At 43.5% G+C, this 12,420-nt stretch overlaps 1 protein-coding gene across 1 annotated transcript in view; it reads right to left on the bottom strand.

Annotated features, from left to right (window-relative positions):
• Positions 1 to 12,420, bottom strand: part of NT5C3B (5'-nucleotidase, cytosolic IIIB) — a 19,884-nt gene extending 7,464 nt beyond the window's left edge. The window contains exons 1-6 of the mRNA XM_054992348.1: positions 12,180 to 12,420; positions 10,665 to 10,763; positions 6,890 to 6,959; positions 4,460 to 4,506; positions 3,732 to 3,817; positions 2,283 to 2,372 (exon numbers count right to left, since the gene is read on the bottom strand). Of these exons, the coding sequence (XP_054848323.1) occupies positions 2,283 to 2,372; positions 3,732 to 3,817; positions 4,460 to 4,506; positions 6,890 to 6,959; positions 10,665 to 10,763; positions 12,180 to 12,182 (395 nt within the window). The 5' untranslated portion in view covers positions 12,183 to 12,420. The remainder of the gene's footprint in view (positions 1 to 2,282; positions 2,373 to 3,731; positions 3,818 to 4,459; positions 4,507 to 6,889; positions 6,960 to 10,664; positions 10,764 to 12,179) is intronic.

Raw genomic sequence — 12,420 nt, 5'->3', positions numbered from 1 at the left:
CATCTACCGCACCTTCTTTAGCCTCATAGCAATCCTGTGAGGTAGGACTGGCTGTTCTAAAGTCAGACAGTGAGTTTCACAGCTAAATAGGGATTTGATGTTAAATCTCCCCATTCACATTTTTACCACTACATGACACTGGCTCTGTGTGTGCAAGAATTCTCTAGCATTCGATGCGCTCCGACTCTCATGCAGAATCGGACATGACAGGTGGCTGAGTGTGAGGGGGGTAAGGAAGTCCCTGGTTCAAATCTTGCCTCAGAAAAATATGCCCAGATGACATCATAAATTAAAAAAAGAAACAAAAACCAACATTTTAAAAATTAAATATAAAAACACAATGTAAGTGCCTATTTTTTAAAAAAATAAATAAAATCTGAATACAAGCATGCTTAAAATGTACAGTTCTTTCTTAAAACTGAATCAATGTTCTGTCAAATACATGGAGTTATAGGCTGTTTTTCTAAGTAAATGAAGAACTAAAGGAATAATATAATGTGATATACATTTGACAAAATAAACCATGCACTATGTCTTTTTATTTACTTCATTTATACACTGCCTTTCTCCCTGAGGGCAATCTAAAGAGGCTTCCATTAATTTTCTCCATTTTATTCTTACAACTCTGTGAGGTCAGTTAAGCTAAGAATACACCACTGGCCCAAGGACACCCAGAAAGCTTCCATGGCAGAGTGAGGATTTGAATCTGGGTCTGCCAGATTCTAGCCAGCCACTCTAACTACTACATCACACAAGGATGTTGTTATTGTGGAAGGGGCATTGTGGGGTCAGGGACAGGCAGTTGACCACAGACACTACCATGAAGTCTGTGGCAAATAACCAAGGGATACAAACAAATTATATCACTACACTACCAAGGCTGTGCTTCATTCTAGTTCAGAATACCAGTTAGTAGGAAGGAAACTATCCCCAGTTGTTCAAGTGCCACATTTGGGCATCATAACTAACTGGAGTTAGTTGAAGACTTCTGAAGTTGGAGGAGAGGGGGAGGGAGTTTGGGAGCCTGATAATCTGACTCTTGAAAGCTCATACCCCGGAAATCATGTTGGTTTTTAAGGTGCTACTGGACTTGAATCTTCCTCTTCTACTACAGACCAACCCACTTGAAACTATAATTAACCGGGATTGTGTCAGTCATGAACAAACAGATTTAAACAAGATTCTTTTGACACTTTGAATACTGTTTTATAAAATGCTAATATAAGATTTTGTGGACTAGAGTCCACTTCATCATACGCATGAAGTGGGTCCTCCTCACAATAAAGAAAATTACAGGGATTATTCACACAGCACCATCATCTTCGAAGTTTTGCTAAACTGGCTAACCCCCTGCAATGGCTTAGGAATTCCAGGTCCTTGTCAAATCCCTGAGAGATGTTGCTAAATTTCTTGAGACCTATGAACTCTGCCTTTGCTTCCATGCCCAGACATTCCCACACAAGCATCCACCTGTTTTACACACAGATACGTGCACCCCCCCCGTCTACTCCCACTGCCTGGCTCCTGTGAGCCTGCTCAGCATCACACTTTTGTGAACGAGGCTCCACCCAGGAAGATTCCATATGCTGATCACACTTTACTAGCACTTCCCCTTCTCCCTTTTCATTTCAAGAATGCTTCTCTGCCTCTCATTAAATCATTTGCCCGCACTTGGACTTTCCTGTGACTAAAATGTGACTGACAACATTTCCAGCTTGTGCTACCTGCCCATACCTTATGGTTTCAAATATTGCTTCCCTCTTGCCCCCCCTTTCGCCCACACTCCTCCCCTGGCCCCCACATTGCTTCCCGAAATTGGTCAAATTCTGAATAAATTTGAAACGTCTGCCTTCAGTATAAAGCATTTGTGCATAAAATCAGCAAACATGAATATGGAGGATTGGGTTGTTTATTTTTAGTGTAGAGTGGAGTATTTTAAAAGTGTAGAATAAAGTACTTGGGAAGGCTCAGGGCTTTTTTTCTGGGAAAAGAGGTGGTGAAACTCAGTGGGTTGCCCTCGGAGAAAATGGTCACATGGCTGGTGGCCCCACCCCCTGATCTCCAGAGGGGAGCTTAGATTGCCTTCCCCGCCGCTCGGTGGTGCAGAGGGCAATCTAAGCTCCCCTCTGTCTGGAGATCAGGGGGCGGGGCCACCAGCCATGTGACCACTTTCAAGAGGTTCTGGAACTCCGTTCCACCGCATTCCTGCTGAAAAAAAGCCATGGGAAGGCTTCATACAAAGTATAGCTGCACAAAAAAAAATCCCCCTTCCACTGTTCTACCTGAGCATGACGTCCGATTCTTTCACTATCTGGCTGATGTCACTTTTCAGAATCTTCTGCTGGGACAAAAGATCGTGGGCCTTTGTCCACCTGCAAGAAATCCCCAACCTCTATAAACTTCTTCATAAAAATTATTTGTTTTATTTTATCAAAATTGTCAGAATGTGTTCGATTAAGAGATAATTTTATTAGGCTAATTTTTCTGATAGCTGGAAAAAAATTGAATTTTGGAGGAACAAATTAAATATACCAACAGACCTGTATAATAGTGCTTCACTTTTACATTAAATAGAGTAACAGAACCTAGTAAATTATCAGGACTGAGTGTGAATTAAGTAACTGTTACATCAATAAGCTTTAAAATTTACATAATTATAATTAAACTTATTATATTGTAATTTTTTTTAGATGAGTTGGTTCAAAATGAAATAAATGAGCTTTGATTATGAGATTTGACAATGTATTGTAAATTCTTTCCTTTTGAAAGAAAAATTATTCAATTAAAATCATATGCAGAAAATTATTTTTTATTTTGTACTTGTTCAAAGAAACATCAAAGTAGTACAAACACCACAATAATACATTCATAAAAAAACAACAGCATCAAGATCATGATGTATGTTATAATCTCATTTCTTTCAGGAGAAGGAAGAAATGCATAGATCAAGCAATTTTATCAAGGTGCTTTTCCAAAGAAAAAGAAAACAAGTTGTCATAGGTTGGCTATCATTTTAGGCTGTTGAATTTTGTTTTATCTGGTTTCCGTTTCCCTGACTTATTTTTACATTGATAATTATTGTTGTTTTATTATTTTATTGTATTTTTTTTAAGTGACCTGCCTTTTCCATCTACTTTGGGTAAACCACAACAGATTCACGATCCCACCCAGTACTTTGAGTTAAGGGGAGGATGTACATCTAAAGCAAGAGTTTCACGTGGTCCAGAACAACAATTTCAAAAATCCCAGGTTATATAGCCCTGCTTATTTGGCATGTCATGCTTCCTGTTCTAACGTAGTACAGTCTGGCCTGATAGACCTTTCCTATACCACATCCCAGTTCTCTATTTCAGGACACAAAACTACATAGATCCTGAACATGAGGTCAGCATGTGTGCCACCACCCTCCTCTGGCAAAAGGAGAGAATGCAGAAAGACTCTCAGCAATAATAGGCCAGAGATTCTAACCCCACATGAAGTTTTGAGGCAGACCTGCACACTTCAAGGGAACTGCTGACATCTCAACTGTGCATTCAGCAATCCTCCATCCCTGAGAGCTGACCCTTTAGCGGCACACTAATTCAGATCAGACCAGATGGGGGTAAAGCTGTCCTTTCATGTGCTCCGGTTCTCCTCCAACCTCTGGTAGCCAGGGGGTTCCTTGTAACGGGAAAGGTTAACATCCCTCCTTCCCAATAAACCAAGTCACCTCGTCGAATGTAAATACTCACCATTCTACCATGAGGGGCAGTTTGTCCGCTACAGTCCGGTAGGGGTCAATTTCAATAGGGTAGTAATAGTGGAGCAGATCTTTAAGCTGGAACATTTGTCAGAACAAACAAAAAACAAGAAGAACATTCAGCTTTGGGAAGAAGAAAAGGCTCTGCATTTTCACAGAGAGAGTTGGTCCAGCTTATGGGTTCTAGCTCAAGGTCACCAACTAGCTCCTCTTCTTGCTGTTACATGAGGACAACTGCAGAGAGTCCATATGCCTGCAGAGCACTTACAAAAATCTGCTAGTACCACTGAATGCAAACTTCATTTGAGAACTTTACCTGGATTTGACCAACAAAGTATCTCTTTAATGCTAAAGGATGATTGTGTTGTTATTTCCCAAAATGCCAAAGTTATAAATACTTCACTTTCCTCACTCACTTCAACAAATATTCCTGTCCCACACTGGAAAGTCTACTAGCAAGTACATCTTTGAAACTGGCGTGCCTGCCTTCCCAGAACACTGGGATTATAGTTTTGTGACAGCATGGAGAATTAATTTTATTTATTTATTTAGAGCTACTTTAACACCTTGTGTCTGCCTTCTGGGTAATACAGCCTACCAACCCACCTGGACTGAGTCCCTTCACAAAACTACAATTCCCAGGGTTCTTGGCAATATTAGGAGGAGATCTTGACAACTAGGTTAGTGTATTAAAATATAAATGAAGATGGAAACTCATACCCTTTTTTTGCCTTCTTCACTGATGACCCGGCTGTTATCTATAATATCTGGAGAGGTAAAAAAAATGTCAGTTTTGGAAGTCAACACACACAAACAAACTGCCAAAGGACAATTTCTAGTCATGCCAAAGGACAGCATGATTCCATGTAAGCATCAAATGTAATATTGGGCACAGAATTCATCATTGTTGTTTAAAAAACAAGTTTCTAGCCTTCAGGGCTGAGAGGGTAAACTTGGAAGCTTTGGGCAATGTCACTGGCATCTCAAGCTGGGGAGATGAGACATGCTGAGTAGGGCAAGATTTCCAGAAGCCAGAGAATGAGATTTCACCCACCTAGCTTTTTTTCTTCTCCAGGAATAACAAAAACAAGATAAATTATATGAATAGGTGCAAATTTGCCCTCCTGCTTAATTTATACAAATCACAGACTTCAACTTTTCTTGACATATAAATGCAATTCCTCTTATCAGGGCTCATTTCGAGGGGGAACGCGCAGGAACGCAATTCCAGCAGTTCCCCAAAGAGGTCACATGTCAGGTGGCCCTGCCCACCAGACTCTTGGCCATTATGGGCCTGTTTCAGCCTGGATTGGGGCCGAAACGGCCCGGATTGGGCCTCTGACGGGTGGTGGATCACTCTCCCACTCGGCAGCGGCCTGATCCTGACCATTTTGGGCCACTTTTCAGCCCCTTTTTGCCATTTGGGCCCAATTTCAGCCCTGAATGGCTAGGATTGGGTCCAAAATAGCCAGGATAGGTGATGTCAGGGGGTGTGGCATATGCAAATCAGTTATGCCAATGACACACTTCCGGTGATGGCAAGACGTGTGGCATATGCTAATAGGTTATGCTAATGAGCTATGCTAATGAGTTCCTCCAGCTCTTTTTCTACGAAATGACCCCTGCCTCTTATAGTGTAAACTATGTTATTGTTGTTGTTTTAATGTGTGCTGCCTTTAAGCCCAATCAATATTCAAGGTAGAATATATAAAATATTTAAAAAATAATAAATAAAATAACACAGGCTACAGCAATTGAACTTAAGACAAAGGGTGAGGTGAGGGAGAGGACAGACTTTGTCTGCTGCCTAATGGATGCCAGGCAAACAAACCTCAGGAAGGAGCCCCCCCAAATGGCTGTATCTACCTCTCTCTAGCAGACGATTTCCAAAGGCAGGGAATACTTGGAGATCTCCACTTGCTAGACAACTTCTGACACATACCCCGGTAAAGTCTTTCATATAATGCCTACAACTTAACTTAATAACATAGCCTGTGCTACTAAAACTGCCAATTGGTAGTAGATTCAAGAGAGATGGAACTTGGAAGTATTTCTCAAAAGACTCGTAGAACTCAAAGCCGTAAGATGTAGTGATGGCCACTGGGTTAAATGGATTAAAGGGGCAGGGGGTGGAGAGATCTATGGAGGACAGGTCTATTGCTGGCCATGAGCCACGATAGAGGAACAAGATCTTCGAGTTCAGAGACAGAATGCCTCTAACTGTCAAGAGTTAGGCAGCATTCAGAAGAGGAAGGGTGCAGTCTGCAGTCCCTGCTTGTGGGCATCCCTGTGGTATCTCACCACCCTCCGTTGGAAACAGGAGGCTGGACTAGATATACCTCTGGTCTGATGCAGCTTGGCTACTCTTTATGCAGCATCTCACAGGCTTCAAGAAGCCTTCTACTAAACCAGAGGTATGTGGCTTACAGCTCCTGTTCTTAACCACAATGTGACATCAGCTGTCTAGAAGAGAGACAAATGCCAGGGTAAGGAAGTCCCCACAAAAATAACAGTAATAAATCGAGATTTTTACAGGAAAGGAAGTTGTCAAGGTGAAACACAGTATTTTGTAAGATGGAAATGGGAGAGAAATGAAGACCAAGGGACACGGAGGTCTAATAATATTAATAATAATAATAATAAATAACATTTGATTTATATACCACCCTTCAGGATGACTTAACACCCACTCAGAGTGATTTACAAAGTATGTCATTATTATCCCAACAGCAAACATCCTGTGAGGTGGGTGGGGCTGAGAGAGCTCCTAGAAGCTGTGACTGTCCCAAGGTCACCCAGCTGGTTTCAAGTGGAGAAGTGGGGAATCAAACCCCGTTCTCCAGATTAAAGTCCCATGCTCTAGGATTACCAAACTCCAGGTGGGGCCTGAAATTCTCCCAGAATTACAACTGATCTCCAGACTGCAGAGATCGGTTCCCTTGGAGAAAATGACAAGTTTCAGAGGGTGGGCTCTATGATATCATATACCGGCTGAATTTCTAACCCCTCCCCAAACTTCACTTTTTCCAGGCTTGGCTCCCAAATCAACTGGAATTTCCCAACCTGGTGTTGGCAACCCTAAGATCTTCAGGAGGGCAGGGAGTCAAGCTAGGAGCCTGCAAAGAGGCCAAAGCCAGAAATTGGACTCACTGTGAGAGGTGGGGCAGCGTCGTCCATTGAACCCAAAGCGAGTTAGAGTCATGTCGAAATCAGAAATTACCTAGAAGCATTTGGGAAGAAAATAAAAGTACCTAAAATTAAAAAGGTTGTCTAAGGATCTGGGACCTCTTGACTGTGGATACAGTTTCTTCTCCGTTTAAAATTTCCAATAGTCCACCTTAATCAACTAACTTCACAAATAGGCAGTTATCCTTCTCTGAATTCATTGAAAAAAATCTCTACAAGAAGTCCACAAAAGGCCGATGAAATACAACTCCATCCTATAAAATAAATTTCATTTATTAAGTAGTCAGATTTTAAGGATATTAAATACTTCATTATTAGTTCAAATTCGATATGACATTGAGTATCTACCTACTGATTTGTGCGCCCATTTGTGAAACGTGAGCTGTTTCTTGTTCTTTGTTTATTGTTGAATTGCTCTTTTATTTGTGTTTTCCTTATATTGTGATATTTACATTGTTATTATTTATAGAAACTGTTAATAAATAAATTGCAGCACAAGACAGTATACAGGTAGTTCCCAAACCATCTCCCATCGAGACACTGACAAGAGCTAGAGCCTGCTTGCCTTCTGCAAGGCTGCTACACCATGCCTCCCTCCACCTCCCCGGCCCCCCGCACTGTTCTGCAGTATCAGGGAGTCAAATCACAGTCTAGTGGGATCACATAATGCCTCGGGCTAAAGATTATGTTTAAAACCAAATTGTACCATAGCAGAGATCAAGACCAAGACTTGGGCTGCTTTCATATATGTGGGATAATGCACTTTAGCAAATGTTTGCGACTGGATTTTTCTGTGTAAACAAGAAAATCCAGTAGCAAATTATTGCTAATATGCATTGAAAGTGCATTGTCCAACTTGTGTGAAAGCAGCCTTGGTGGCTGTAAAGAAATGGCTTTTCTGTTCAAACTGTGGCCATCTTAAAATCTCTGGTTCAGGAGAAAGGCCTGAGAATGTTTACAAAGCTTGCTAGCAGATTCAGTTCACAGTGACCTCGGAGATAAGAGACAGCTCATTGGCAGAGCCCCCATGGTACAGCTTTGAACCAATTAACATTCCTAAGCACTAAGCGTATCTCCCACCTGTGGGAAAGAGGCTGAACCAAGACTGCAGAGGTTTGTCCTTTTACTCCTGTGCTTTGGGATAGACAAAAGGAATGGTGGCAGCTTCCTAGGCTAACGTGAGAGGTTCCTCACTGGGATTTTTCTAAATCCTACTTTTATCAGAGCTGGAGCCTGATGTGCATTCCTCTCTGGCTTGGGTGAAAGCAGCGGGGCCCCGGTGTCTGTGACACTGGCATTCCAGATGAAACCTTCAACCAACAATTTCATACCATGATGAACAATAATGAGGTTTTCTTGTGGGTCCTGGACATGTGCATCCACTCTCTATGAAAACTGAACTCACGAATTCCAACGAAGAACTGCTAGTTACTCTGTGGTATCTCACTCCTGGGCTCCACACTGATCAAGCCCCTTCCAACTTCTTCTGCCTGACTCTTCCTTGCGTTTCTTTAATATCAGTCCCTCTTCTCCTTTCTCCTCCCTCTGCCTGCCCCCAGACCACTTGCCCCCAGACCCCAAACCTTCCCCAGACAGCATCTGCAAGATAAGCTACTAACCCTCTGCTGTACATACTTCTAGTGCCTGTGGCGCAAATTTAAGATTTTATTTACTATACTTATAGTCCACCTTTCTCACAGATTTAAAACAGATTACATAGTGTAAATTGATACAATCAATATGAAGAGACCTCTAATAAGTAATGTACTAGGACTACAGAAATCTGAATAAGCGTAACATACTAGATACAGTACAGAGTGCTGATATGTTGCAGAAAAACAGTATTGCATCATTTAAAAACAAGGGAGTGACAACAGGTTAATATGTGCAGCAAATACATAATATGCCCATAGTGGTATAGCCCACAGTTCCTTTCCCTTTATAAAGTGCTTTCTGGAAGCATTCTGTTATAGTACAGCCCTATTGAGTGTAAAGCGCTGTCAAGTCACAACTGACTCACGGAGACCCCTGCTGGAGCTTTCAAAACACGTGAGAAGCAGAGGTGGTTTGCCAGGGCCTTCCTCTGCAGTCTTTCCTTGGTGGTTTCCCATCCAAGTACTGGCTCTACTTAGCTTCTGAGATCTGATGAGATCGGGCTATACCATGCTGCCTTCCCTCCCACAGCCATATTACCTTTGTGTGTGTATGTGTGTGTGTGTGTATTTTAAAATCAACAAGCATCTTTACTGGCTGTGTGGGTACTCTAGTAACTCAAAAATTCAACAGCTACAAACAGAGGGACAGGTTGAGTGGCTGCTTACAGGCAAACTGTAGCATAACATACAGTACAACTATCTAGTTAAGGTGTGGACTGGTCATGTCAGAAATCTAGATTCTAACCTGTTCTGTGATGCAATGTGTTTTGGGGGGCGGGGATTGCACATTTTTACCATATTGCCTTTATAGAAAATCCCTCCTGAACAACCCTGTTTTATATATTGTATGTGGAATGACAGAAGCATGGGATCCCTCCTGACTTCCTTGGGCAGGCTGTTCCACAGGGTGGGGGCAACAACAGAAAAAACACATGTACAAACAAACACATGTTGTTGATCTTGATCATTTGCAGGGTGGTCCCTGCAGAAGGCTCAGAATAGATGAGCAAAGCTGTCATTCATGACAAGCGTAGAGGCAATCCTGCTGATATGAGGAACCAAGGCCATGTAGGCAAGGCATGTATGTGCTAGCCAGTGCCTTAAATGGAACCTGCTAGCTGATGAGCACTCAATGTAGGGACTGCAGAATGGAAAGGCTTAATTTTGGAAGACAACATCACTACTAATGACCCATATGGAAAGGAATATTCCCACTGTGTTTCTCAAGGAGTCCTGTGAAAGTGTCTGGACTGCAGAAGCAGAGATGCAAAAGGTAAGCTCATCTGAGGGCGGTTAATTCTGCAGCAATTCTGCATAAGTGACCCAATTATGTCCAAGGCACGGATGTGGTCGGACTTCCCAGCCCCAGTATAGGTCAGCTGAAAGGAAGCAGAGCCACAGCAGTTAAATCAGGCAGGAGCATAACGAGCTGCCACCTCAGCAAGTGGATCTTTTCGGGTTCCCAGAAACTGTAGTGGGGTTTCCAAACTTGGAGCCAGCCAGAACCCCCTGGTTCTGCTCCAAGCCCCAAATACACCCCTTTGCACAGGACAAATCATCCATTTAAGTTAGAGGAAGGCTCCTTTATGCTGGAGGAAGCTTATCAACTTTGCTGAGCAGAGTGGCTGGATCCACCCCATTATGAAGAGCCTCTAGGAGGAAGCAGCGGAGGAAATGTGATAACCTATAATAACTAGTGTCCTCCTCCAGAACCACTTCCCTATTGCAATCGGGAAAGATCCCATCCCGAAACAGAGAATTTCAGGAAGACGCACTGAACATGTGACCAGGATGATGCCAGCAGCCAAAAACAATCTATTTCCTCTGTCCTATTTGAATGCTGGACTGTTCCAAGCTCAAAATGATAAAGTGGACCGTGCTATAGATGCCAAATGCTCTTACAATCTTGTGAGTATCTCTGCTAATACAAAAAGACAGACAAGAGTGTAAAAGTTCACCCCGGCTACAGAAAGATACAATTTCACTCCACCCCACCCTTCCATGCTGCTAAAACCTGTTTATAGAAAGCAGACAGCCCCCCCCCCCGACTGATGTGGGAAGATGCAGTAAACGTACGCACACACCTGAAGTTGGACTGCTCCTCCCTTTTTGAGCCTTGACACAATCTTTTTCACTTGTTCAGGATCTTTCATCCGGACAGTTTCTTTCTCCAACTCAGGCACCTGGTGAGAGAGAGAGAGAGAGATAAAAGAAGTCATTTCTCAACAGATTGGTTTCTTTTTTTGTGGGGGGAGTTTTATGCGCATGTACCTTTCTATCAGTCTTACTGTGGCACTAAGTTATTAATTACACAAAAGAGAGAAACAAGCTGCAAAGGATCTGAGGGACATGACTGAGGGGACATATCATCAGTGGCAAAGGAGCAATCAAATCCTGCTTCACAAACCAGTATGCTCATACAACCCTTCTGTCCTTGACTTTAGCTTTTACCTCCTCCCCTCATATATCCTTCCTAAAACCTCAACTCCCCCCATTCTTCTCCCCTACTCTGTAAGATTCAACAGTTCTGATCACCAGGGCTCATTTCGAGGGGGAACGCGGAGGAACGCAGTTCTGGCAGCTCCCCAAAGAGGTCACATGTCAGGTGTCCCCGCCCACCTGACTCTCAGCCATTTTGGGCTCATTTCAGCCTGGATTGGGGCTGAAACAGCCCGGATCGGGCCTCTGACGGGTGGCCCACTCAGCAGCGGCCCAATCCTGACCATTTTGGGCCCCTTTTCTGCCATTTTCAACCCCTTTTTGACATTTTGAGCCCAATTTCGGCCCTGAATGGCCAGGATTGGGTCCAAAACAGCCAGGATAGGTGACGTCAGGGGGTGTGGCATATGCAAATCAGTTATACTAATGAACCACTTCTGGTGATGGCAAGGGGCGAGGGTAAAGTGGTGGAGGAGAGAATGATGTCTCAAGCCACTTTGGGTCCTCGCCAGGAAGAAAAGTGGGGTATAAATATCTAAATCAAATAAAGCCCACCTGGGTCCCAGTATTCACTTCAACCACATCTCTAGCGCAAAACGTATCCTCAGCTTTTCATCCTCCTAATCATATGCTATTCAGTAATGCTACAGTGCAATCCTATGCACTCCTGTCTAAAGCCATTGGTTTCACAGGCTTTAGACCGGTGTACCTTTACATAGGGTTGTACGGTTTGTCAAACCCACACACCCCTTATACACAGCCCTGTCCGTTTTTGCTTAGTCTTTTTGAGGATCAGGTTCAAGTGACCCCCTTCATAGGGCTGCTCCTCCCTGCCTCTTGTCTAATTTTTGTCCGTGCTTCTCGGAAAGCCCATTCCCTCCCCTTAATCAGCCTATATTCTTCTATTCAAATGTATACTCCCCCCTTTGCAGCAGCTCTCAATCCAAAGGGTTCCCTTGAAATCACATCTCGACTGCTTCCCACCACCTCTCCCCCACCCCCAAAATGTGTCCTACATGGCACAGTCTGGACCTCGGTTGCTGAGTTCGCCTCTTCAAAAAAAAATCTTTTTAACGCGCCGCGCTCTCGCTCGTTTAAAGTGCAGTTTTAGCCCCCCTCCTTCACACGAAATCGCGTCCCCTCCCCCCTTAGCAACTCACCATGATCTTGGCCCAGCAGCCCCCTTTGGGAAGACCCGACCTGCAAGAACCCGGAATGGAGCGAAGGCAAGGAGGAAAGAGTAAAGGGGGAGCGAAAAGAGGAGGGCAGCCTTCCGCAGGTTGGGCTTCGCAAGCGCCTCCTCCTTTCCTTCCAGCGTTTGCTTTCTGCGCGCTTGTTCCGTTGCAGCGGCAGGAGATGCGGGCCCAGGCTGGGTCATTCGAGGCCGAGCTTCTTGCTGAA

This window comes from Eublepharis macularius, chromosome 12 (genome assembly GCF_028583425.1).
Source record: "Eublepharis macularius isolate TG4126 chromosome 12, MPM_Emac_v1.0, whole genome shotgun sequence".
Taxonomy (NCBI): Eukaryota; Metazoa; Chordata; class Lepidosauria; order Squamata; family Eublepharidae; genus Eublepharis; species Eublepharis macularius.
The sequence above is the reverse complement of the archived record's forward strand: the minus strand, read 5'-3'. Positions and strand labels throughout refer to the sequence as shown.